This window comes from Myotis davidii, unplaced genomic scaffold (genome assembly GCF_000327345.1).
Source record: "Myotis davidii unplaced genomic scaffold, ASM32734v1 scaffold394, whole genome shotgun sequence".
In the NCBI taxonomy this organism is placed as follows: Eukaryota; Metazoa; Chordata; class Mammalia; order Chiroptera; family Vespertilionidae; genus Myotis; species Myotis davidii.
In genome coordinates this window covers 138,881-165,624 of record NW_006287548.1, presented here as the reverse complement: position 1 = coordinate 165,624, position 26,744 = coordinate 138,881, and the positions used below count along the sequence as shown (strand labels likewise).

General features: G+C 35.2%; 1 protein-coding gene across 3 annotated transcripts in view; it reads right to left on the bottom strand.

Moving 5' to 3' along the window:
* Nucleotides 1–26,744, bottom strand: part of NBEAL1 (neurobeachin like 1) — a 116,023-nt gene that overhangs the window by 68,607 nt on the left and 20,672 nt on the right. For 2 of the 3 annotated variants that reach the window (XM_006759395.2, XM_015561107.1), the window contains exons 4-19: nt 24,284–24,445; nt 22,800–22,881; nt 22,115–22,242; nt 20,016–20,098; nt 19,577–19,662; nt 16,754–17,060; nt 16,485–16,591; nt 15,444–15,530; nt 13,381–13,464; nt 10,685–10,783; nt 10,019–10,599; nt 8,802–8,934; nt 7,493–7,612; nt 6,014–6,317; nt 3,000–3,085; nt 1,717–1,806 (exon numbers count right to left, since the gene is read on the bottom strand). In XM_006759395.2, coding sequence (XP_006759458.1) covers nt 1,717–1,806; nt 3,000–3,085; nt 6,014–6,317; nt 7,493–7,612; nt 8,802–8,934; nt 10,019–10,599; nt 10,685–10,783; nt 13,381–13,464; nt 15,444–15,530; nt 16,485–16,591; nt 16,754–17,060; nt 19,577–19,662; nt 20,016–20,098; nt 22,115–22,242; nt 22,800–22,881; nt 24,284–24,445 — 2,539 coding nt within the window. The remainder of the gene's footprint in view (nt 1–1,716; nt 1,807–2,999; nt 3,086–6,013; nt 6,318–7,492; nt 7,613–8,801; nt 8,935–10,018; nt 10,600–10,684; nt 10,784–13,380; nt 13,465–15,443; nt 15,531–16,484; nt 16,592–16,753; nt 17,061–19,576; nt 19,663–20,015; nt 20,099–22,114; nt 22,243–22,799; nt 22,882–24,283; nt 24,446–26,744) is intronic. The other variant, XM_015561106.1, reaches the window with a different exon arrangement.

Below are 26,744 nucleotides of genomic sequence, written 5' to 3'. Positions count from 1 at the left end.
GGAGCCAAACCTAGGTTTGAAATAAATGACTCTTTGCTTTTGCATCGGGCTCGCTGGCTCCCTGGTGGGCTCTTGGGAATCTTGAAATCTGGGCACAACACTAAACTGCCATGTAGACCCAGCTAAACTTTGTATACAACCTCTTCATATTTACAAGCCTTGTAAAACCAATCTTACAAGTGACAGCCAAAGTTAACTTACAAATTGGTAAGCATATCATAAATCTTACTATGCTGATATCTGTTCTTAAAATCAAAGAGAAAAAAGATTTATAGCCCAGTTGGTGTGGCTCAGTGATTGAGCGTTGACCTATGAACCAGGTCATGGTTCGATTCCCGGTCAGGTCACATGGCCGGGTTGTGGGTTTGATCCCCAGTAGGGTAGTGGAGGCAGCCAATCAATGGTACTCTCAAAGATGGCGGCATAGGTTAACGCCGGAGTTTGCTTCCTCGAACAACCACTTCAAAAATACAACTAAAAGACGGAAAAAGCTTTTTATAGGAGAAAATAAGAATGTAGTGTTTTAATAGGATTAAAACCATTGAAGAAACAGTGAAAAACTTGTGATTATTCATGAGTGTTATCAGTGTATGACTTTTAAAAAGTAAAAGCTAGGAATTTTTTCTCTTATAGGAAATATAAAAGAGAAAAATAATGTGACTGTCTTCCCACCAATAGGTTTGGGTTTAACGTCAGTTACCAAGGGGCTGTTTGGTAATTAGTACCACTAGGTATTAAAGTAGTTAGGCCAGGTTACCAATAGAGAATCATAGTCTCATGACCTAAATGGCTCTGCTGCTTCTGAGTGCAGGAATCTAAATGATATGGCCATGCTTCTTTTCAGCTCAGGCTTTCCCCACACATATAGAGTGCTTTTTAGGGTTGTCGGGGAAAGGGGCAGGGAGTTAAGCATAAATATGAAACAGGTTAATTAATTGCTTAAATATATATTTAAATATTAGATTTTAAGACAAATTCCCTGTTATAGTTTGTTTCCTGCTATAATTTTTTAGTGTCTGTTTTATCCAGATTTCTGTAGATAGAATGTTAGCTCATACTGAACATTTACACTTAAAAACCTTTCTGGGGCCCTGGCTAGTGTGGCTCAGTTAGTTGGGCATCATCCCACCTATGAACCAGGTCATGGTTCGATTCCCGGTCAGGGCACATGGCCGGGTTGTGGGTTTGATCCCCAGTAGGAAGATTTAAATTAAAAAAAAATGGTACTCTCATCACTGATGTTTTTATCTCTCTCTCCTTCTTCCTTCCTCTCTGAAATAAATAAATAAATATTTATTTATTTATACCACAGAAATAACATGAGGATTAATACTAACTGATGGATTTATTTTTAGACAGGAGAAATTATCCTAATGATTTGTTCCACTGCAAGAATAAGCATATTCAATTGGTGTTAAAGTGACCAGAAGGGTTGAAATCTGCCACATAGTTTTAGGTATTAAATACCTTAACAAGTGGAGCAATTAATTAATTAATGAGATAGTATATTTTTATCATGAAAATTGTTAAGCTGACAGCATAGTTTAAAACCTAAATTTCAAGCAAATCAGTCATTCAATTACTTATTTGTTCATCCTGTAAACATTTTAACAGTGACTTATTATTCAAATAAATCTATTAACCCTTAAAACATAAACCCTTCTAAAGAATCAGTAAACTTACAAAAATGTTGCCTACAATTTATCATTAACTTACCTTAATGTCCCAGTTTACTACTTTGTTTCCTGTTAACCTTCCATGCAAACAATTAGTAGATAAATCAAGACAGATTGAATTTTTGCAGGCCTAAAAATAAATAAATAAATAAATAAATAACATGGCAAACAGCTAAGCACAACAAAGACAAAACATAACTTTAACTATAGATGGAACATTTCACCATAACTTTAAAAGGTATATAGCATAGTCCTAAGATGCCTACAATATTAAGTTTAGTATTATTAGTCTCTGATTGTTTCTTAAAAGAATCAGGGACTAGATTCTAAAGTACTCATCAAATGCAGGTCACTGCTGCTTGTCATCTGACAGATGAGCTAAGGCTAGAACTTACCACTCACCAACCACATAGTTTTACATTTCTTTCTCTTTTAAACCAATATATGCAAGAAGACTTTTTTGCCTTTTTAAAAATTGATAATTGGGAAATTTAGGTGAAGAGTATATAAGACTTCACCTTACAAATTCTCTCAAATTCTTTCAAATTCTCTCTAGGTTTGAAATTAATCAAAATAAAAAGTTAGGGGGAAATTCCAACTGATAAGTAAATTTTATTAGGCTAGATATAACAAATGAGTATTCAAAGTAATAAATTATGGCCAGAAGACTAAACTAAACTAGAAGACTAAACTAGGAAAAAGTTCTATAATGTATAATCTCACACAGCAAAAGCATTTTCTTGGTCAATGTAACATTGAATATAATGAGGGCAACTGATAGTTTGTTTTTGCAACTTCTCCCCTTTCTTTCTCCCAGTTCTACCTTTGATCTCTTTCACTTGGTCCTTGCTGACCTTTTGTCCAAGGGAAAAATTACTAAGAATGGTATGCTTATAGGAGGTTGCTTTTTTCTCCATGCTAAGTAAACATTCCTTTTTTGTTTTTGTTTTCTAACATCCTATTTTAAAAATTAACAAAGCAAATGCTGAGCAATTCTGTTTTCTTGCTCCTTCCTAAAAAGTAGGGGGGGAAATTTAAACAGTTTCATTTACTGAAGTTGATTCATTTGTACAAATTCCCATTATAGCTATTCCTATTCATATTATTGGGATGACTAATGATCACATTTAAACTGTAGATGAGAGGTGCACCTTTATTTTTAATGCTTCTCATCTTCCTTTGAAAATTAATAATTTTTAATGGCAATTCAAGCCCCTTCTCAATTACCCACTGAAATGACAAAAGAAATATAAAAACAAATTCTAGTTCATAGATAGCATAGTTAGTTACAACTAGATAAACAATCCATGAATTTACTCTGACCTTTGCAGTATAATGAAGGAGGACATTACCAGACAGGTCCGCCATGTCAGACTCTTGAAATTTCCAAGGGTTTAAACAGTTTGGACCTAAAAATTATTTATACACACAAACACACACACATATCATTGAATAGATTTGGCCTCTTCAGTTCTGCGTAATCAGAACAAAATTTTAAATTGAGCTGTTTCTAGCTACTCATATAACACAGTTAAAACACACTAGCCAAAATGTACTTTATTTTTATATCACTTTTAATATATCTGAATAGATATCATAGAAATGGAGTAACAAATGAGCAGGACAAAACTCTTTACTAATAAAAAATCAAATCAAAGAAATACAATTAAAACTGGTTCCATTTTACATTAAAAAATGGAGGAAACAGTATTGAGGCTGTGATGAATTTGGTATACTCATGCATTACTGGTAAGGACTGTATATCCCTTTTGCAAGCTGATTGGGTGATATGCATTGAGAACCATAATAATATGCACACTCTGAATATTTATCCTGCAATTTTATCATAAGGATATCTGTCAAAATAACAAAAAACAGTAAGTACAACAGTTCATCATCTACACTAATGAAAGCCTAGGGCTGTCACGACCTAACAACCAGAGGGATGACCGGTCACCAGGAAGTGCATGGAGCACCTCTCGGTCCCTCCCCGAGACCCACAAGGCTGGTGGTGAGCAGGAGGGGCGGCAGGGGGAAGGGGGGCGAGGCAGGCACGGAAAGGTCGTTAGTCTCTGGCCTGGGCTGGGCCGGAGGCCTAAGGACCTCACCGCTGCAGCAGCGGCTATGGATGAGGCCCAGAGAGATAGGCAGGATCTGATTAGAAGCTGCTGTGGAGGCTGCGGATCAGGCCCGAAGATAAACCCGGAGAGAGACAGCTGTCAGAAGGGCCATTATGGATTTCCCAGAAGAGCCAATGGCTGCCTAGGAGGCAGAGCTTTTGATGCTGACTGGTGTAGAAACTGACCAATCAGAATCAAATTTGGGTGAACTATGAGGAGCCAATGGCTGCTTAGGAGACAGAGCTTTTGACACTGACTGGCATAGAAACTGACCAATCAGAACCTAATCTGGGTGAACTGCAAACGCAGGACCTAAGGTGGGGGCCGAGGAGGGGTTTTAAGGGCAATAGCTGTTTGGTGTAAGGTATAAGAAAGCGGTTCAATTTTTTAGTAACTGGTTTGGCGACCGGCCATCTTCTGGACTTCCGACTTCCTTCTGGACAAAGCCATGGTGGTGGGGGCCAAGGCAGAGGCCATTAGGGGTGATCAGGCCTACAGGGGAGGGCAGTTGGGGGCGAGATCAGGCCAGCAGGGGAGGGCAGTTGGGGGCAACAAGGCCGGCAGGGGAGAGCAGTTAGGGTCGATCAGGCCGGCAGGGGAGAGGAGCTGGGGGTGATCAGGCCAGCAGGAGAGCAGCTAAGGGTGATCAGGCAGGCAGGCAGAGGTGGTTGGCGAGATCAGAGAGGCAGGCAGAGGGGTTAGGGGCAATCAGGCAGGCAGGCAGAATGGTTAGGGGTGATCAGGCATGCAGGCAGGTGAGCTGTTAGGAGCCAGCGGTCCCAGAGAGGGGGTAGGCTGGGCTGAGGGACCCCCCCACCCCCGCCCATGCACAAATTTTGTGCACCAAGCCTATAATATTGAATAGTTATGTTTATATCAATATTAAAAATTATAAACAGCCTAAGTAAATCATGCATTGTGAATCCAATATAATATGCAACAATTAAGAACAATCATTATGAACACTATGTTACAAATACTTATTATTTACAAGAGCAGAATTATAAGTAGGAAAAATTGTAAGAATAAAATCAAAACTATAGAGCTGTGATAATTGCACTAAATGATTTATTATTAATTTGGAATTTACATGGATTATAATGTTCAACTTCAAATACTTTGGTGAGTTTTAAAGTAATAAAAACTTTGAAAGTTTGGACATTTTCATTCATCTCAAATCTCCCATGTAATCTATAAAAGAAATTTTGACACTAATAAGTTGTTCTGCAGAGTTAATATACATGGCTACTTAAGGCTTAACTCCTGAACAATCTACTAAAATACAGCTATAATTTTGAAAATAACTATAATGCAATTATTAAAATAAGAATGCTATGTAATATACTTGAAAGTTAAGAAAGATCTTAAATATTATTATTATTATTAAATACATTTCTTTATTGATTTCAGAGAGGAAGGGAGAAGGAGAGATAGAAACATCAATGATGAGAGAGAATCATTGATTGGCTGTCTCCTGCACACATCCCCTATTGGGGATCGAGCCTGCAACCCAGGCATGTGCCCTTGGCCGGAATCAAACCTGGGACCCTCCAGTCCGCAGGCCGATGCTCGATCCACTGAGCCAAGCCGGATAAGGGCTTAAATATTATTAACACATATGAAAAATTGTAATTCTGAGAGTGGATGGAGGTGTTAACTACCACAGCAATCATTTTACAATATATATGTGTATTAACTCATCACATTGTATACCTTAAATGTATGTATATTATATGTCAATATCATCTGAATAATGCCAAGGGGGGGGGAGTTTGGTGTGTGGGAGGTTTTTTCCCCCTTCCCTTTAAGCTTCAATTAAAACAAATATACCTTTCATATTTAGGCAACAGAAAAAAACTAAGTTTAATTAAACCAGTGGTTCTCAACCTTCCTAATGCTGCTACCCTTTAATACAGTTCCTCATGTTGTGGTGATCCCCAAACCATAAAATTATTTTTGTTGCTACTTCATAACTGTAATTTTGCTACTGTTATGAATCGTAATGTAAATATCTGATATGCAGGATGTATTTTCATTGTTACAAATTGAACATAATTAAAGCATAGTGATTAATCACAAAAATATGTAATTATAATTATATGTGTTTTCCGATGGTCTTAGGCGACCCCAGTGAAAGGGTCGTTCGATCCCCGAAGGGGTCGCGACCCACAGGTTGAGAGCCGCTGAATTAAACAGTATGAATGTTAATATACGCACCTGCTAAATATAATGCCTTCACCTGAGGAGGCTGTATGGCTTCATAGAAGATGATAACAGACCCTAGCTGACCCTCCAGAGATGTGGGACATCCCCATTCACTGTCCTGGGTTCCCGCAGATATCAATTTGGTCATCAATTTTGATTTTTCAATTGTTCCTCCCCAGGAGGCTGATGACAGAATTCCACCAAATGATGTCCGATGAGGGGTAATGGGAGAAGAAAAAGGTGGATCTGGGATTTGGGATGGTGGAGGAGTGGTGGTTCTTTGCCCAGCTGAACCAATGCAGCAAGAAATAAAAGGCTAAAAATTAGGAAACAAAACAAATTACACTCTTTTAATTAAATTTCTATCCTCATATTTAAAATGAAACAGTACATAAAATAAAGCAAATAAATACATCTGTCGGATCATATATGTGTATGCATGTGTACACATTAAGAGAATATTACAGATGTTACCTTAGACCTATTTGATTTGGATGCATTACTTTTATAATCTCACTTTATATCCTTTTGTAAATTTTTAATTTTTAATGAGTGTATATGAACAAAATTTTTAACAACTTTACTATATTATGAAATAGAGGAAACTCCTTTTCTCCCTTCAAATTTATAAACAGAGAATTATACATCAGTAAAATAATGCCAATTACAGGATACCCTGAAATGGTCACTGAGATAAACAGCAACAAGAAATTACTAGAATCCTAGGACTCGGGAAGCAATCTAATCCATACCATTACCTTCAGAAAAGGCTCTTTCAAAATTATCCAAATACTTTCAAAGAACTTTTGCACTAATGTTCTTTAAGAGTCACCCTAGAAAATAAATTCCAACTATAATGTGAAGATGTAAAGTTTCCTCATTATTGTTTCAAATTCATAGGAAAATGAAACAAGTTCATCATAACAGTTTGTATTTCGTATAGTTGGAGAGCTTTATTAAAGGATCCTTTGCTCTGCTCTCTTCATTTTCTTTGGTTTTCCTTTTGCTGTTGTGTGTGGTCTTTGTTTTTCTAAGTCTTTAATTACATTTATTTCTTCCTTGAATTGTTTTTATTACATGTTGTCTGACTTCATCTAATGATGACAGGCTAACTGAGTTAAATATGAACCTACTATATCTTGGTATACAAGAAACATTAAAATTTTATGGGCACATATTTAGAATAAAGAGAACCTTCCACATTAAACTGAAAATTTTCAAGAATTCTCAATCAATTGGTCCTATAAAGAGTAGGTGAGGAGAAACTAAGATGGCGGCAGAGATAAACACCAGGAAATTAAGGCCGCTCACAACAATTGATTAATACCTCAGAGAAACAATACGGACTTCATCCAGAACCATAGGAAGCCTGGCTGACTGTAAACTCTACAACTAGAAGGAAGGAAAGGCGAGAACCTTCCACATTAAACTGAAAATTTTCAAGAATTCTCAATCAATTGGTCCTATAAAGAGTAGGTGAGATGTGCTTACTTCATTCATAGCAGGAAATCTGAGAGGGGCAGAGACCTTCTGCTGGCCATTATCGTAGATATAGACCAGGCTCTGACCAAAGGGCCTTTTTCCAGGCATGTGAACAATGGTTATGTTGTGCTGGTAAAGTAAAACATATATTTAAAGGTGAGAATCACATTAAGTTTTTGAATGACAATGTTTTCAGAGTATTTAGTACTCTCTAACTAGTTGTGTGAAGAGCAGAACATTAAGTTTAAGCATGACTAAATGCTGATTAAAATGATGATTTTGCCCGGCTGGTGTGGCTCAGTGGTTGAGCTTTGATCTATGAATCAGGAGGTCAGTCTGATTACCTGTCAGGGCACATGCCCGGGTTGTGGGCTTGATCCCTGTAGGGGGTATGCAAGAGGCAGCTAGTCAATGATTCTCTCTCATCACTGAGGTTTCTCTCTCTCTCTCCCTTTCCCTTCCTCTCTAAAATCAATAAAAATGTTTTTTAAAAAATGATCTTAAATAACTTTCCTGAAGTACTATGAAAGCACTTACATCTATTCTAGAAAATCTAGAATAGTTACATAGTATCTTTTCTGCATTTTCCAAGTCTATGAGTATTCTTTAGAATCAATTTTTTCTAATGAGCAGCATTTTATATTTTAAGAGCAGCAACAGAAATGTAGTTTTTAACAATTTATGTTGTCATTTTAAATTGGAATTCAAAAATCAAATTTAGGTCTAGAACACATCAAAGAAGTAACATTGCATTTTATTTTCTTAGCAGAAAAATGACTACTGCTAAATTTACAATGATAATGATAAAGAGTATTAACTTCCTTATAGATGAACTTCAACATGAATAGAAAGTGAAAATTAATTGATTTTCAAAAAGGAGATGACACCTTAGTTGATGTTGCTCAGTGGTTAGAGCAATGGCCCGCACATCAAAGGATTTCGTCTGGTCAAGGGCATGTACCTCGGTTGCAGGTTCAATCCCTGGCCCCGGTTGGGACACATGCAGGAGGCAAATGATCAATGTGTCCTTCTCACATCATCAATCTTTCTCTCTCTCTCTCGCTCTCTCCCTCCCACCCTCCCTTCAAAAAAATCAATAGAAAAAATGTCCTTGGGAGAGGATTAACAAAAAAAAGCAGATGACAACACCTGATGTACATGCACCAAATGTGTGCTTTTTAAAAGAAAAAAAATCAAGAAGTGAAATGTATGGGGACAGCTAGAAGGGGTCAATGGGGGAAAAGGGAAACATATGTAATACTTTCAACAATAAAGATTTCTTTTAAAAAAAGTTAAATGTGATGCCCTAAAGCCTTACCCAGAGAGAATCACAGAAACTGTGATCAGGAAGCATAACGGTCGCATATTCTCTTTTTGTGCACACAGCCACAACCAACATACCTGAATGGGTAATAAAGGCTTCAAAACCCATGCCACTTCCTGTAAAAAAGCTAACAAAAATATATATTATCAGAACTTTTTAAATCGGTTTTCAGTTTTATCATCACTGAGGCACAAAAAACCACATCATCATGATGAATATCTTTATCAAACAAGTCATGGCGCCAAAACTGGTTTGGCTCAGTGGATAGAGCGTCGGCCTGCGGACTGAAAGGTCCCAGGTTCGATTCCGGTTGGGGGCATGTACCTGGGTTGTGGGCACATCCCTGATGGGAGATGTGCAGGAGGCAGCTGATCGACGTTTCTAACTCTCTATCTCTCTCCCTTCCTCTCTGTAAAAAATCAATAAAATATATTTAAAAAAAACCACACAAAAAAAACAAGTCATGGCTTATATTCTATTATCACATGTCAGCTCAACCTTGCTTCAACAATGTTTTTTAAGTCTTTTTGGGGGGCATAAGAGTTGAGTAAATTATAAAAGGTAGTCTTATAGGTTGAATCCCATGAGTAAACAGTAGTAAAGCTGTAAGCTTTCAAATCTTAAAAATTTGCCCAAATAAGATTCAGAAAGCATAAATAAAGGTCTTAAAATTCAAAGGCATATAAAAATTATTACTGAAGTAACTAATTTTGGATGTACATACTAGTACATAAAGGTTTTCTGGTCCTTCATATAATTACATAGCACCTTCAATGGGATAGAGAGATTACCATTCAATTTCAAATTTATTACTCCTTTTTTCTCCATTTTTACAATATTTATAAGATGGAACTTGTTTCCAAACTAACCTCAGAACTTAACTAGAAAAATATTTAAGATATACAATTAATATTATGAAAGCAACTGAAAGCACCTATAATTAAACTGTATACGCCCTAAAGATGAAGAAGCTTCAGGTAACTTGTATATTTAAAACTAGACGCTTGAGCTGCATTTCTGCTTTTGAGCTCCACCACACACACACCCTGCTGTGGGGGAAAGGACTGACATTTTCATTCAAGTTACCTGAGAAATAAAATTTTATAAAAATTAAAAATATATTAAAAATTGGTGCTTGAAAAAGCTTTTTAAGAATCACAGCATATATCCTATGACAGCATTCACTTATATTCCATAACTTGTACCAGTACCTGTACAACTGTTTCCTTTTTCCTCCTTTGTTAGCATTGCCAAGAGTCAACTGATCCTGATCTAAGCAAAACCAAGCATTGAAAGAAAAGGCAGACCCTGGCCATTTCTGTATGGAAGGTACAGAAATTCCTGCCATACTATGTGACAAATTGAAATACTGCAGTGCACTCTCTAGACTTTGTTTTCGGGCCATTGTCAGGATTGCTCGAATCACAGGAGTAGTATAAGGGTGTATATATTCAGATTCATCCACTCTCAGCAATCTTAGTAGTCGACGGATTTCTTCTGAGCTCACTGACTGACTCCCCAAGGAACCATGGAGAGCAATCAGGTTCTCAGCACAAGTTCGATGAAGGGAAGAATGGGAATCAAGGGTTTCAATGATTCTAATTCCCATGTTTGAATTGACACAAGTAGTTCGACTCTGCCTATTAATACAACAAATTCTTTTCAGCCAGTCAGAGATGAAGATCTGCAGGTCTTGGGATTCTAGCTCAGGAAGCCACTGGATAAGAAGCAAGAGAGGCTGGACATTACTAATGCCCAAAATCCCAACTGAAGTGTGGTCACCCTCTACAGCCTGTAAATCAACAGAAGAGATAAAAGGTTAGTTACTGTCTTTGATATGGAAATAACAGAATTTTTTAATAGAGCTAAAAACTCACCATATTCATAAGTTCTTTAAGTAGTTCCAGTGATGGCTGACCCAGGGACTTTAATACTTCAAACATATGTGCATAACCAATTCTTTCTTTAAATACTTCCTAGGGGAGAGAAAATAAATACATCAAAGCATATTTTCAAAGGTCAAATTTGGTGGAGTATTTTTTAAAATGTTGAATAATATCCATTTAAGCTAAGAAATTTAATATTTAAAAAATTATGAGTTTAACATTTCTGTTTTCTCAAATCACATGTCTTCATCTTAAAATAAACTCCATATACCTTCTGGAATACAATGTTACAATAATCTACCAAAATGTAAAATAAAATTAGCAAATAGTTGTGTATCATAAAATGATTGTATTTTACAAGTTAGGTTACATGACACTTCACTTTCTTCACTTGATTTATAATTACGGCAGTATTATATTAAGTCAAAACGAAAAGGGAGAAAAAATGAGAATTTGGTAGTAACAGGAATCACATAGCAGCCTCAAAGGACAAGAGAGTCCTGACAATTTTGAGTAGTGGACAAAACAAAACAAAACAAAAAACTGGGTAGTTTTCTTTTGACACTTTGTTAACTAAAGCATGGGTGGAGAATGTCTGGTCTGCGGGCCATATAAGGCCCATGGAATCATTTGGTCTGGCTCTGTTAAGGCATTAGGGATAAGTTAATTAAATGTCTGACCAAATATGGCAGGCTAATTTTTAAGTTGACACTTTTGTAAGGTCCTGGAATGATGTTTTAAATATCCAAATAGCCCTTGGCAGAAAAAAGGTTCCCCACCCCTGATCTAAAGGGTCTGAATTAAGTGGAACATTGAGTTCATTCTAGTAAGGTCTAAACCACATTTATGAACTAGTGAGACACAAAAAAACCTAGCAACACTAAACTGGTCCAGTAAAATAGGCAGAAATATATATACTCATTATAATATCAAAAGATTTAAACTAAATGAGTAAAACTGGGGAGGAGACTCAAGGGTAGAAAATATTCCCAAAAGGTATTTTTTAAATACAAGCAATCCATTATAGTCATACGACAAAATACTTAGAACTTGAAATGATCTTTTTCCTCACATAAACTGTCATAAATGAAGATTAGATTCCCAAGCCAGCCTGTAACAGTTGTAAAAGCCTATTCAGCAGAAATCTAACCAAGATTCATATATATCAAGAAAATAGGGCAAAAGTTAGTCCCCTAACAAAAAACAACAAAGAGTGGAATATAACTGAAGGCATAGCTCAGGGAAAAAGGAGTAATTCATTCCTTTCTGTTATTAGAAAGGTAATTGAGGCATAAAGCATATTAGAAGTGATGGATAAAAAAGTAAATCCTATATAATATCCTATATAATAAAAGGGCAAATATGCAAATTGACCCTAATGGTGGAACAACTGGGAATGACGGGTTGCTATGACACGCACTGACCACCATGGGATAGATGCTCAATTCAGGAGCTACCCCATGGTGGTCAGTGCACATCCACCGGGAGAACGTCACTCAGCCTGAAGCCGGCTCATGGCTGGCCAGGGCAGCAGCGGTGGCGGGAGCCTCTCCTGCCTCCACAGCAGCACAAAGGATATCCAACTAATGGCTTAGGCCCGCTCCCCACAGGTGGACATCCCCCAAGGGCTCCCAGGCTGCCAGGGGAATGTCTGACTGCCAGCTTAGGCCCAATTCTCCAGGGAGTGGGCCTAAACCATCAGTCAGACATCCCCCAAGGGGTCCCGGACTGCGAGAGGGCGCAGGCCAGGTTGAGGGACCCCCCTGAGTGCATGAATTTTCGTGTACCGGGCCTCTAAAGGTAATAACAACTTACCATGTGCCTAACACTATGCTTACCACTTTATATAGATGATCTCACTATCTTTAAAACTACTCAATGAAGAAACTACTAGCAATAAATGAGTATAGACCAGCCGTGGGCAAACTACGGCCCATGGGCCGGATTCAGCCCGTTTGAAATGAATAAAACTATTGGAAAAAAAGACCATACCCTTTTATGTAATGATGTTTACTTTGAATTTATATTAGTTCACACAAAAACTCCATCCATGCTTTTGTTCCAGCCCTCCAGTCCAGTTTAAGAACCCATTGTGGCCCTCTAGTCAAAAAGTTTGCCCACCCCTGGTATAGACGGACAGCAGGACAGAGTCAATGGTAGTGAAACAAATGAGAAGAAAAAGAAAATACTAAGTGACTACAACCAAAAAGCAAAGTTTTCATTGCCATATGGAAAAACAAGTCCAGAATTGATAGGGATATTGACGTGTGAAAAATGTCCATGTTCTCATCAGTCAGAAATGACCAAATAGTGAAAGTGTGATTATTTTATTAATAAAAAAACTATAAGATTTAATTCTTTAAATGCACTACATAAAATCACTTAAAAAAATCATTTCACCATTTCAAAACCAGTGCTCTCTACCCATGTGTTGACTTACACTGTAAATCCTTATTAGCTTTGCAGTTTAGTCATCAATGTCTTAATCCCAAAGCAGTGATCACAGGCATCTGTCTTGAAAATTATCAGGGAAAAAAAACTCCTACACTAAGATGAGATATTTTGTGAACTATTTCATTTCAGGCATGAAACTTTATGCATTACACTTTCCTATGTGACTTTGGGGATTGTATATTGAAAACTCATAAATCTAAGATAACATTTTGCAGCTTAGGGATATGTTTTACCTTAGCAGCTGGAGATTTGCTCATTACTGCTGTCAAAGCCTGAATGGTTGATACAGCCAAACAATCCAACTGTCCCTGAAATGCCTACCAGAGGGGGAAAAAGCAAGAAATTAATAAATGTAGTCAAGATTTATGTTCAGTTAGGAAACCTTTGCTCTGAAAACCTGAAAAAATAATTACTTAACATGCAATACATTCCTCTTTCAATAAAATTGATTTCTGAAACAATATAGAACCTGCAAGAAAAATTACCTACTTGAGAGAAAATAAGCCATGTGTCAAGGATAGGGTTACAATCACTCATTACCTTAAAATGTGTTTTTTTTGGGGGGGAGGGGGATCAACAACACAAAACACCAAGCTTAATACATGCTTTTTATTTAAAAATGGACAATCTCAAGAGGAAGGGAGGGAGGTCTATCATTAGAAATTCTATTATGTTTTAATCTTCCCAAAAAATACACATGAACTTCCTACACTTAAATTTCATTAGCTTGTATAATGAGATGTCTAAAATAGTCGTGTCTACTTAGTTTCCAAATCCTGAAATGATATGTGCATGCACCAATCAATCATACATGCAAACAATAAAGTGTATCTATTTTTACATAAAATACAGAATTTGAAGCAGAACAGAAAATGAAGTATATACCTATAAGCATCGTCATGTTTTGAGAAGGTAACCTTTAATGCAAAAGTTGTTTTGCCTATTTCAGTTTAAACTTCATCATAAAAAAGAGATGTGTTAAATTTCAGATCAGTGGATTTATAGTAAAAAAAAAACAACGCCAAAAACAAATATAAATTCAACAATATTTTTTTAAAAACCTGAACATTAATCATCCACCACAAAAGCATAACGTAAGGACTAGAAAGCTGTAAAATCTAAGAGTCCTCAAAATTTGTCTTTGGGAATATATTACTATGACTTGAAGCTAGTCACTCCACAAAGAGAATTTTCCTCTCCCTCCCACTAAAAAAAAGGTTTAAGTACAAGGGGACTGATTTGATCTTTGTTGTTTAAAGCCACGCTCTAACACTTTCAGGAAAGTTATTTAAGCTATCTTGATGTTCTTTGTTTATTAAACATTATATATTTAACAAACATAATATGCATTAAACATTCTGCATACAGAATTTCATACAAAAAAGATCTTTCCTAGACTTTGTCTAAGAGGACTAGGCATAACAGTACCTAAAATTAGAAATACTAGAATTAATACTATTTTATTAATCTATAAGGCCTTAAGAGGGACTAATTCAGAGAAATCTAAAACAATACTCTGTAATTGATATTGCACATCCAGAACAGAAAATGAGAGATTATCATGTCCTTCTCTATATCACAGCTCTATAAACCTGAACATTAAGATAATGACATCATGTAAGCTCATTCACAAACATTTTTGGGCAAAAGAAAATGATAAAGCAACTTTGTAGGTGGTCTAACCAAACTAAATTACCTAATGTATTATAAAAAGCAACGTAGCTATTATATTTCTACCTTATACAGAGTTGAATATTTAGAAAAGAAAAAAGTTAAGCCTTATTCTAAATTTAGACTCAAAGAGTTCGGCATCTTCTTCCCTTCCTCCAAGATTCAGGCTGTCCATTGAATTATAATAATTATTTGTCAACAAGAAGCAAAGAATCAAGATATTAAAACTGATCATACATTTTCACAAACAAAGCCCTAAAGTCCCAATACACCACAATGTTTAGAAAAGGAAGCCCCAAAAATAAGAAGTCACCACCAGGTGGACAGCATTGATAGTGGGATTCCATTCCTGTACTTTGTATCTCCTCATACTAATAAGAACACACACATACACAGGTGGAATGCTATTGATCATTTATATCAACTACCAAGATGTGAATAGACTTATCTTTAGATTAAAAAATTAAAAATAAAAATTACTTTAAGGAATTTTCAAAAATAATTTAGATTAGAATTAGATAAAGTTTGTGTATTTTAAGACAAAAGAAAGAAAAGTACAGGAATAGTTGCTCCCATTGATTGATTTTGGACTTCAGTTGAAACAAGATGCAGGCTTTGTAGATACCTGGTCCTCATTTATTTCTGTCAGTAATTTGTTGGCCAGGTCTTTCTCGTTCTTGTCTGCCACCTTATTGTTAGCATTTAAAAACAGCTGTTAAAAACAGAGACAAGAATAATGGAGAAAGAACATTGGATTGTTAACCCATAAGCAGAAATGAAGCTTAAATGGATTTCCACGTATCTTGAAAATAAATCCAAGAATCCACTTGTGAAGTATACCACTTTTAAAATGACAATCAACTATTCATTTTTTATAACAACCATTAGTTCACATACTATAATTATTATTTATCTCTCTTTTGGAACGCAAAGTTACTAAAATAAGAAATAACATTAATTAAATTAGTTAACATCCCTAAATTCTTAAAGAATCAGCAGAGAATGTCTCACAGAAAAGACAATGTGCTATTGAGACAGACTAAATTCCACTTCTGGATATATACCCAAAAGAATTAAAAGCACGGTCTCAAAGAGATATCTGTATACTCATACTCATAGCAATATTATCCACGACAGCCAAAAGGTAATATCAAAGCAATGAATGAAAAATACAAAATATGGAGTACCACACACACACCCACACACACAAATATATTTGGCCTTGAAAAGGAAGATATGACACAACATGGATGACTCTTGAGAACATTATGCTAATGAAATAAGCAAGTCAAAACAAACAAACAACAACAACAAAAAAAACCACTGTATGATTCCCGTTACATGAGGTACTTAAGGGTAGTCAAAATCAGAGACAGAAAGTAGAGTGGTGGTTACTGAGTGGAAGGGAAAATGTGAAGTTGTTTAACAGGTATAGACTTTCAGTTTTACCAGATGAAAAGAAACACGGGGAATGGATGGTAGTGATTTTTGCACAGCTATGTGAGTGTGAATGTACTTAATGATGTGAACTGTACACTTAAAAACGGTTAAAATTACATTTTCATGTATTTTACCACAATAAATAAATGGAAATAATATGCGCAAATTTGAATCAAAACATAAAATGACTTCTTAAAAATCAAGAGTAGTAATAATAGAAAAATACCTTGCAATTCTGTAGCAGTCGTATGAGATGTTCAAAGCAGTTACTGTTAAGAAAAATGGCTTGAAGAACAGGCCTATCTGTGCAATCTAACATGGCTGTGATGGTATCTAGGGGAATAAAAACAAAATCATCCATTTATGAAGTAGAAAATTTGGGATCGTAAAACATTTAATCTAGCCATACTTTAAATTTAGGCTTTTCAGATGACAAACAGAAGTAAATTAATTAGGAAATAACAGGAATGGGTATAAACTCCTTGTGATACTTACTCAACATTTTTATCTGTAGAGCTATAAACCGGCTTTCCCACTCTCTGGACCTCCTTTGATTAGGTAAAGCTGAATGATCTGAATTCAGCAATTTGAAATAGTTCTCCAAAAGAGTGCTGGTTTCCACTTGACGCTGGTCAGAGCTGCTCGTGAGAAGGATATGCACCACTTCTGTAAGGCACTTCAGAGTCAGTTCTACCTTCCTACCCACCTCTTCAGGATTTCCGTCCTCCCAAGAATCACAATCCGCCAAAACTCTCATAAGAACTTCCATGGTGGCTGGAGAAATTGCTTGCAAAGCATTCTTCTGAAACATGAGAGAAAACAAAAATGAAACCCAAAAAACTGAATTTCTATGTTTGCAAAAAAAAAGGAATTTAACAGGTTTTCAGACAACTTTTTATTTTAGTATATCAAATATAAAACATTTTTAATCAGATACTTTGAAAGACACTACCAGTGATTTACATGTCTTCATTTCCTAACAGAATTCTTACTCAGATAGCAATCTCCCCACATAGAAAACTCACCACCTTCCCTTGTAGTTTGGAACAGCCACGTGACACAGTTTTAGTCAACGATATGTCAGTAGACTATATCACTTTACAAATAAAAAGAAAGGACCCTTTGCTCTTGGAATAAATATTACATTTCCTAAACTCCCCTGCTGCTAAGGAAGCAAGTTTTATCAATTTTTTTATCTGAATGTATTTGCCCTCTTTGCAGTTATCTGATGGAGTTTAGCAAATGAGATTAAAATAAACATTGTGTCAGCTTTTCAGTATCGCATTTAAAAAAAGCTGGCACATGCCATTTGTCTTCATCCCCCTCTCCATCTAGAGTTCTCCTAGAGCAGCAGTTCTCAACCTGTGGGTTGCGACCCCTTTGGTGGTCGACCGACCCTTTCACAGGAGTCACCTAAGTACATCCTGCATATCAGATATTTACATTACGATTCATAACAGCAGCAACATTAAAGTTATGAAGTAGCAACGAAAATAATTTTATGGTTGGGTCACGACATGAGGAACTGTATTTTAAGGGCTAGAAGGTTGAGAACCACTGTTCTAGAGCTATCTTGTAGCATAAGAAATAGTAAGAAAAAATAAACTGACTTTCAGAAGGAACCTGAGTACCTGAAGATCCTAGAGCCAGGATCTGCTTAACTCTGGACTGCTTACTGCTGTTTTATTTGTTTTAATGAAAGAAAAAGTAAACTTCTAACTTAAGCTGTTAGAATTTAGTATCTGGCTCCAAAGCCCTTGCTCTTAATATAACAAAGAATAGAACAAATATACCAATAGTAAGGCATAATGCTTGGGAAGGGAGAAGAGTCATCAGAATTCAATATTTCTGTTCTTTATGACAAGGTCATTCTTATGCCTTTAGATATTCGATTCATCTAAATACCCTTATACTGATGCTGTAGTCAATAAATAACCTTCTGGCTTCAATATAGCAGTTATTACAGCTATAATCTGATTATAACGATTTTGAGTATTTTCAGTATATAAAATAATAAATTGGCCTTTTAGTATCTACTTGATTTCCATGTTAGTTTTAATACTGGAGGTTTCTCGGGGCTTGGTTACCCCTGGACACTAACAATAAGTCTCTGTGTTCAAAAAGGAAATGGGATCAAACCAGCTTCTTCCATTAGTCAAAAACAACGTCATTTCCAATTTTATTCACATATACTTATTAATTCTTCTTAGTAGTGGAGATACTAAAGCAAAAAAAAAATGGTATCACCTAACAAAGGTAGGTGATAAAGAAAACAAATTGAAAAACACAATTTTGATCACCATTCTTCTCATTACAAAGAGACTCTCCCTCTTCTACTAGAGTGAAGAGAAGGCAAAGCAGTCCACTAGGAAACCCTAGTAATATTATTAGTAATACTTGTGATTTTGTCACCAACAGAAATCAAACACATTTTTATATATCATAGTTGTTGCAGTGTTTTAAAAACATCACTTATTCTCATCTCTTCTCCGAAATTACATTAATTATACTAGACTTGCTGGTATATCTTTTTATTTAATGTGTTATAAAGCACATATTACTATGTTACCAATTTGTTTTATTAACACTTTAGTAACTGTATTTCAGTAGAATGAGTTTCCTTTGTGATCTTATGTATTTTATTATAGGCATTTGAAAACATTCTGATAAAGGGCTTTACCAGAATGCCAAAGGGGTACATGATACAAAAAGTGTTAGAAACCTCTCATCTAAACTGTGTGGTTAAAGAAAACATGTGGAATGTTCTTTCTGAACTATAATCCTGTCTTCAACTGGTAATCATACTCAAAAGTTTACCAGACAGCTTTGAAGATGTTCAACTTAAAAAAAAAGAAATAAACATTACAAAATAAACCTTTCCTTTTTTTCTTAAGGCTTTGTTTAAACTTTGTTTATATGCATTTACTAATTATAAGACAACAGAAGAGTGACTAAATTCACGTCTTAGGAAATCAAATTGCTAGGGCTTGATTTCATCAAGTGGACTAATAGGGCTGCCTATCCTCCATACTCTAAAGAAAGAACTAGCAGCTGAAAAGTCACCACAAGTAAGAACTTATAATACCAAAAACTTAAATCTGGTTATGCATTAATTTAATTTTAGTGATAATATTATTACTTAGGTTTCTCGGAAGTTAACAAAAGAAGCAGATTAGTTTTTAAAAAGATATAAACTTAGAAAAATATTTGTAAGGTTCATGAAATTATAATAAGACAAAGAATACATTAAATAATCATGGAAAGCTTTTTGCACGGTTAACCACTGTTTCATATGTTAACATTCAACACTTTCCTCACCTGCCCACCAGCTATAATGGCTCCAAAGAGATGCAATAAGCAACACTTAAGGCTTTCCTTGAGATGTTCACTTTCTTGAAAACACTCTGTGAATATAATACACAAACAAATAAATAAGATTTTTCTTTTATAATATGACTTATGTCTTGGGAATGTCTGACAATGAAACATCAAGAACTATTTGTGAAAAGGCTAATATCTATAAAATGCAAGGTTGATATGCATTTTTTCACAGGAAAGGAAAAGAGAAACGATCTTTCAGGTAGTATGTTAGATACTTTTTGCCATCTTATTTAATTCTCATAATATTCCATATGAGGATGATATTATGCCCCCATTTACGAATGAGCAAATGGAAAGTCAGAATTTAATATCTTCCCTAAAGTCACAGGGCTACTAACATCAAATCAAAGTAAGAGAAATTAGAGCAGTTACTTACGGTAAAAGAAGGGGACGAACTCTACAGTGAGAGAAGCTGGCTTATATTTCTGTCTGCTCTTTTCCACTGTACTAAGGATTCGTCTATCATTAAAAAGAAGTTAATACCAAATTATATCATGAACAAGTAGAGATGGCATGATTACAAAAATAACTATAAAATAAATGTAATATTTTACTTTTAATTTGTGTACTGAATAATACATCTCCAGGACTGACGTAATCTTAAAAAGGAAATCTAGTCAATCACTTAAATGCTCACCAATGAAAGGATTTCTTCTCTTGAAGTGAGCAAAAATTAAAAAATGCTTAATGGTTAAACATAGCTACTAGGTTAAGTCTCCAAACTAGAAATGAAAAAAGGAACTAGCTATTTAAAATTTCCAATCTGTAAAAGAACTGTTCAGCAGTACTGCTAATTTGGTACTTAAGATAGTTTATTATGACAGTGTCATTAAAATTCATCAGGAATCGGGCTACTCTATGAAACTTTTTGAAATTTTATTTGGACACAAAGAGTCCACATTACTGGCTTCTTCCATTTTAAGAATATAGCTCCAGTGTGGGTTGGGATCAGTTTTTTGTTTTTTTTTTAATGACAATTCCAGTAGTTCTGATAGCTGAAATATTTCCACAGACTTCTGTGAGGCCAACATAAATAGAATGTACTTTTACCAACTCTTTTCTTTGAGCTCTATGCTGGTAATTACACTATTGTCACTAAACTCCAAACCCATCATCCTATATTCTATCTGATTTGTGATTCTGGGACAGGCACTCTGCAAACTATATTTCACTTTTCCAAGAAACCCCACTGTTGAGTTCCCTAACAGCGAGTACTAAATGGAGCCCAGAAGGTTAAAGAGCAAAAAAGGGATTCATTTCTTATTCCTTACCAGCCAATAGTTCTTAATTGCAACATCGCAGTTGGTTCCTATCTTCCACTTATTTTTGGCAATCTCAAAACTAGCCTCTTTATGGCTGCTCAGCAGTACCCACACTGGCTAAGCAATGCTCTTTCCTCAGAGGTCCAAGCCGCACTTCAGAAGCTCTCCAAACCCCTAGTTTCTGATTAACTCCAATCTCTTCCCTTTGTTCCCTCAGCCCCAGGGAAGTAGTTGCTTCCTGAAGTCACTGTGTTTGTATTATCAGTGCCCCCCTATGCTTTTTGAGTTCTCTAATATCTATTAAACAATTTCCTTGATTTATATAGGATGGGGCAAAAGTAGATTTACAGCTGCTCCTGTAGAAAATATAATAGCAATACATGAATAAACTGTGTTTCACTTACAACTGTAAACCTACTTTTGCCCATCCTATATTCTTCTTTTTTAAATATATTTTTATTTTTATTGATTTCAGAGAAGAAGGGAGAGGGAGAGCAAGATAGAAACATCAATGATGAGAGAGAATCATTGATTGGCTGACTCCTGCATGCCCCCTACTGGGGATCAAGCCCACAACCCAGGCATGGGCCCTTGACCAGATTCGTACCTGGGACCCTTCAGTTCCACTGAGCCAAACCGGCTAGGGCTGTTCTCTCTTTTTAAATACTAGTATGGTTTGTTTTCCTGACTAGACCGTGACTGACACAAGCTCCATTTAATAAAAATAAATGGACAAAATGTTGTGGGGTTTGCTATTTTTTTTGTTTCTGCTTTTTAATTTAACTTTATTGTTGAAAGTATTACAGATGTCCCCTTTGTTCTTTTTCCCATTGACCCCCTCGACCCCGCACCCGCCCCTTAGACAAAATGTTAAAAATCATTTTCAAATTATGAAATATGCTTTAAAAACAGAGACCTTTCCTTGAAAAATATGTACTCTCTACTTAATGCTACTGTGCTCTGAAATTTCCCTATCTGATTATAAGCACTCAATTGCATCACAAAATGAAAGTTCAGGGTAAACTGATTATCTGGAAGTGGCATTTATCATGAATTCATTACCTCCAATATAGTCTCTACTTCAGAGACAGAGAGGGGGGTCATCTTATACACATCTTACCAATTGCTTTGATAGAGAATAAAATCTGCTTTGAAGAATTGCACATATTATGACATTCAGGTTCAAATGAAAATTACGACTTATAAGACATACCCTGAAATTCTATGTCTCCAATTCCGATATGGATCATATAAACTTTCACAAAATGCCAATGCATGGATTACAAATTCTTCAATAGATGTCTGATCTGCCAATTCCTTCTCTTTCTTTTTGCTTTTTAACTGAGAATAAAGTTAATCATAAAATTATATTTAGTTAAAAATATTAAACTGTATAACATCCTTACCTGTAACATTAAAGGACTATGTTTCATTCATTATCTAATAATAAATTATTTTTATTCAAATAAGTCTAAGTTCCATTTGAATCTAAAAAATATAGACAATTAATCAGATGAACTGAATGCAACCTCTCAAGCTTTATTTATTTCCTAGGAAGGTTTTCCAATGAATAACCAAACACCTTTTCAAAAAAACCTATGTGCTCAATAAGAGATGTTTGATGAATAAATAATACATAAAATGACAAGTTGTGTCATTTTAAAAAGCCATTTATAAAATAATTTGCTTATTTAAATTTAAATATATTAATAATTGCATCTGTACTTTTAGATATGTATAAGATGCCTGAAATATATTGTATCAATAGTAATTTTAATTCTCTTCTCAATTATTATGTACTCTGAAAACATTTAACTTTAGTAACTACACTACAGAAAAAGTAAAACTTAGTTACTCTCAGTAAAGCCACAAAAAGGAACATATTAATTCACACCTACTTGCTGGATATAAAGTGTTGTCATAGTGATGACATGATTTATGTAAGAACAAGTCCCAATTTCTTCCACATTAGATAGATTTCTGTGAGAAGAAAATAATAAACATATATTTATTATGTATGAATAGTGAGAAAAATGTATGCTTATTTATTCCAGGGATGTAAGGCTGGTACAATATCCATAAATCAATAAATGTGATACAGCACATTAACAGACTGTAAGACAAAAATCACGTGATCTTATCAACTGATGCAGGAAAAGCATTCAACAAATCCAATACCCTTTTTTGATAGAAACTCTCAGCAAAGTGGGAATAGAGGGATCATACCTCAACATAATAAAAGCCTTATATGACAAACCTACAGCCAACTCATACTCACTGGGCAAAAACTAAAACCATTTCCCTTAAGACCAGGAACAAGACAGCCCGGCTAGGGCTACTTTTACCACTTTTACCACTCCTGTTTGACACAGTACTGGAAGTACTAGCCAGAGCTATCAAATAAGAAGAAATAAAAGGCATCCAAATTGGAAAGGAGGAAGTAAAACTATCATTATTCACAGAAGACATGATATTGTACATATAAAACCCTAAAGACTCTATTAAAAAACCACTAAATTTAATAAATGAATTCAGAAACATAGCAGGATATAAATGTCCCCCAACTAGGAAGAGAAACGCAACCCCCGGTTCATAGGTCAACCCTCAACCACTGAGACACAGCCTGCCTGAGCTCTTCTGTATCAGAATTTCTGTAAGTAAGGCTCACATTCTATATTTCTATTAAGCTTCCCAGATGATACTTAGACATACCAAAATTTAAGACATACCACAGACATAATTATCTATAACCCTGGAAAATATAAGCTATAGAATAACTATACTTTCCTGGTACATTTATAAAATGAAACTAGAAAAATACATTTCAAAAATAATTCACAATACTAAAAATGTATATATGTCTATAGGTGAGAACCACTTAGAAAATACCAGTGCAACAAACTCTTGGTTAGGAAAAACTGTCATTGTCTTTACTCTAAGGCAGCAGTTCTCAACCTGTGGGTCGTGACCCCTTTGGGGGTCGAATGACCCTTTCACAGGGGTCGCCTAAGACCATTGGAAAACACATATATAATTACATATTGTTTTTGTGATTAATCACTATGCTTTAATTATGTTCAATTTGTAACAATGAAATTGGGGTCACCACAACATGAGGAACTGTATTAAAGGGTCGTGGCATTAAAAAGGTTGAGAACCACTGCTCTAAAGCAATTTTTTTAATCTTGGCTGAATCTTTGTATAACTAGGTATAGTTACTAAAAAGGCTTTTCAATATAATAACAAACCACAAGCCTATTGCAAAAGGTACACTCATTCTTTAATGCTCCATATGCTAAAACACCATTGATAATCAATAAATGCATTACCATTTTGGTAATATTTACTTAAAACAAATAACTAGTTTATTTGCACTAGATACCTGCAAAGAATAATGAAGAATTTGACAAGCAAAACTGATAAGGCTTGCTGTTGTTCCTCCAACCCATCTTCCATTTTCTGAACACAGTGTAGTAGCTGGATCCTCAGAACCTGCAGAATATTGTCAGGAAGCAGAGATATTCCTGGAGGCACATCATCTACCCTACAATATTAGGAGAACAAAAGAAGAAGGGTGGGGAGAGGTCAATGGGGGGAAAAGGAGACTCATGTAATACTTTAAACGAAGAGGAGGAGGAGGAGGAGGAGGAGAGTGTTTAAATACAGTAAGAAAAGGTTTTGTACTTTAGAGGAATTGCTTTTTCAGCTCAAATCCTAAAGAAGCTCTTTTATTCCAGACACTCCATGCCTTCTTCTCCACAAGGCACCGCCAGATGATTAGTGATACTTGAGAAGATTATTAGAGAGGAGTGGTTAGCCTTACTTCAGAGGAGGCTTACCGAAAGGACAGAGAAAAAGACTTTTTATATTTTCAATTGTGCTATTTTTAAAGAAAATATTTAGAATATAAATTAGTTCACTTTCTACTTAGAAATACTGTGTGTATACTATTTCTAAAAGAAATAACTAGCAAACAGAAATGTAGTACTTATACCTAGTTTAATATTTGTCAAGTGCTCTACTAAATAAATAATATTCACCTATCTATGCGATCAGATGAAGGAGAGAAGATAACCAGCAAAAGGAAAGCAGACAGAATAAAGAGATGAATGTAGACCCCAAGCATGAACATCGATAGAAGATTTTTTAAAGTAATATTTCAATTTTTTTGACAACTGGTTTCTGTGTAAGAAAACTATATGGTTATTTAAGGACAAATCCAACACCAGATGTACCTGGCTCCTCTGTGTATCTCTTAAATAAAAATGCCCTAGATTCACAGTCAGAAGACCTGCTTACTAAGTTCCACCTCTGTAACATGAAGCACTTCATTTAATCTCTAAAGTTCCCTAATCTATAAAATTGTAGTATCATCTGCCTCACTTCACAGGGCTCTGAAACCAGAAAGTTAATGTGCATTTTCAGCTTTGAAATATGAAAATAACTCTAAAAATGTAATATATTTTAAAAGTACTATCACTAAAGCCTAAGAATCTTTTTGTAAGCCACTGTATACTAATTTCCCTAACTCTATTAAGAAAAATGCCCAAATCACAAAGAAGTACCCTAAAAAACTTTTAATAACAATTATACTTTATAACTGTCTCTCTTCTGAATGCTTAATATAAAGTATTACTACTATTTTTATGCTGAGTTAAAAAAAAGGTTAATTAATTCACTGTGGCCAGGTAATGTAAAGCACATTACTAGTAGTCACATTAAAAAATACTAAGTATTATTAGTCTCTTTCTGAACCACACCACAATGTGAAGTGTTTTATAAAATAAACACCTGACTTTAATTAAATTACACAGAAAATAAATCATAGGTCACATTGCCAAGACCGTCAAATTCTACAACCATCTTACAAAAATACATGTTTCATTTTAGTCTAGGCATTTAGTCTACTTCACTTGTAGCTGTGGATTCTTTCATTCTCTCTTACTTATAGACTAGAGACCTGGTGCATGAATTCATGCACAGGTGGGGTCTGACCAGCCCACCCTGATAGGGGCCAATCAGCCCAGGCCGGTTAGGGAGAGGGGATGTGGGAGGTTGGCCAGCCAGCACCACTCCCTGGTCAAACTCCTGGTCGAGGGGACAATTTGAATATTAGCCTTTTATTATATAGGATGGTACCAGAGAAACTCTCATTTGTATATATACTTTTTTCTTGCTGAAAAGCTAAAAAAAAGAGGTGATTAGAAAAACCAGAGTAACTTCAAAATAATAAATATTTAAAGATAACTGATTTTCAAGATTAAGCTAACCTATTCTTTCTCACTTTTCCAAAAACATAAGCAAACACCACATTTTCTAATATTCAATCATAGTTACTTAAAGAAGTAGTCCCTTTTGTTCTTAGTTGTCCCATTCTCTATTTGCACGTTTGTATTTACTAATCAGGAAAAAAATAAGCTTCTAAAAGAGAAATCTATGTTTGATTTTTTTTTTAACTAACTCATTATAAAATTGGGGCCTGGTTAGAACATGATGTATAAACAAAGTTGAAATTTTTAGCCATATTCTAATATGATGAGGATTTAAGAATTGAGAAGCATTTTCCCACCTCTAGGACTTTACTACCCAAATTCTATATTCCTTTTTCCTGAAATTTCCCAAATCAGTTCCAGAAATCTGTTCTACTCCTCTATTTGGCTACTGAATATTTATTGTAAAGAGCTGCTAATTGCTGTCTCTATCACAAGAAGAAATCCAGCTTACATGTCAAGGCTTTAAATTCCAGTAAAAGCAATCCTTGCCTTGTGGTATGAATTAACTTGTAAATTCTATAGATCAGTTTACTTTAAATGATTATCTGTGAGTTTCCACTTTAATGTTGA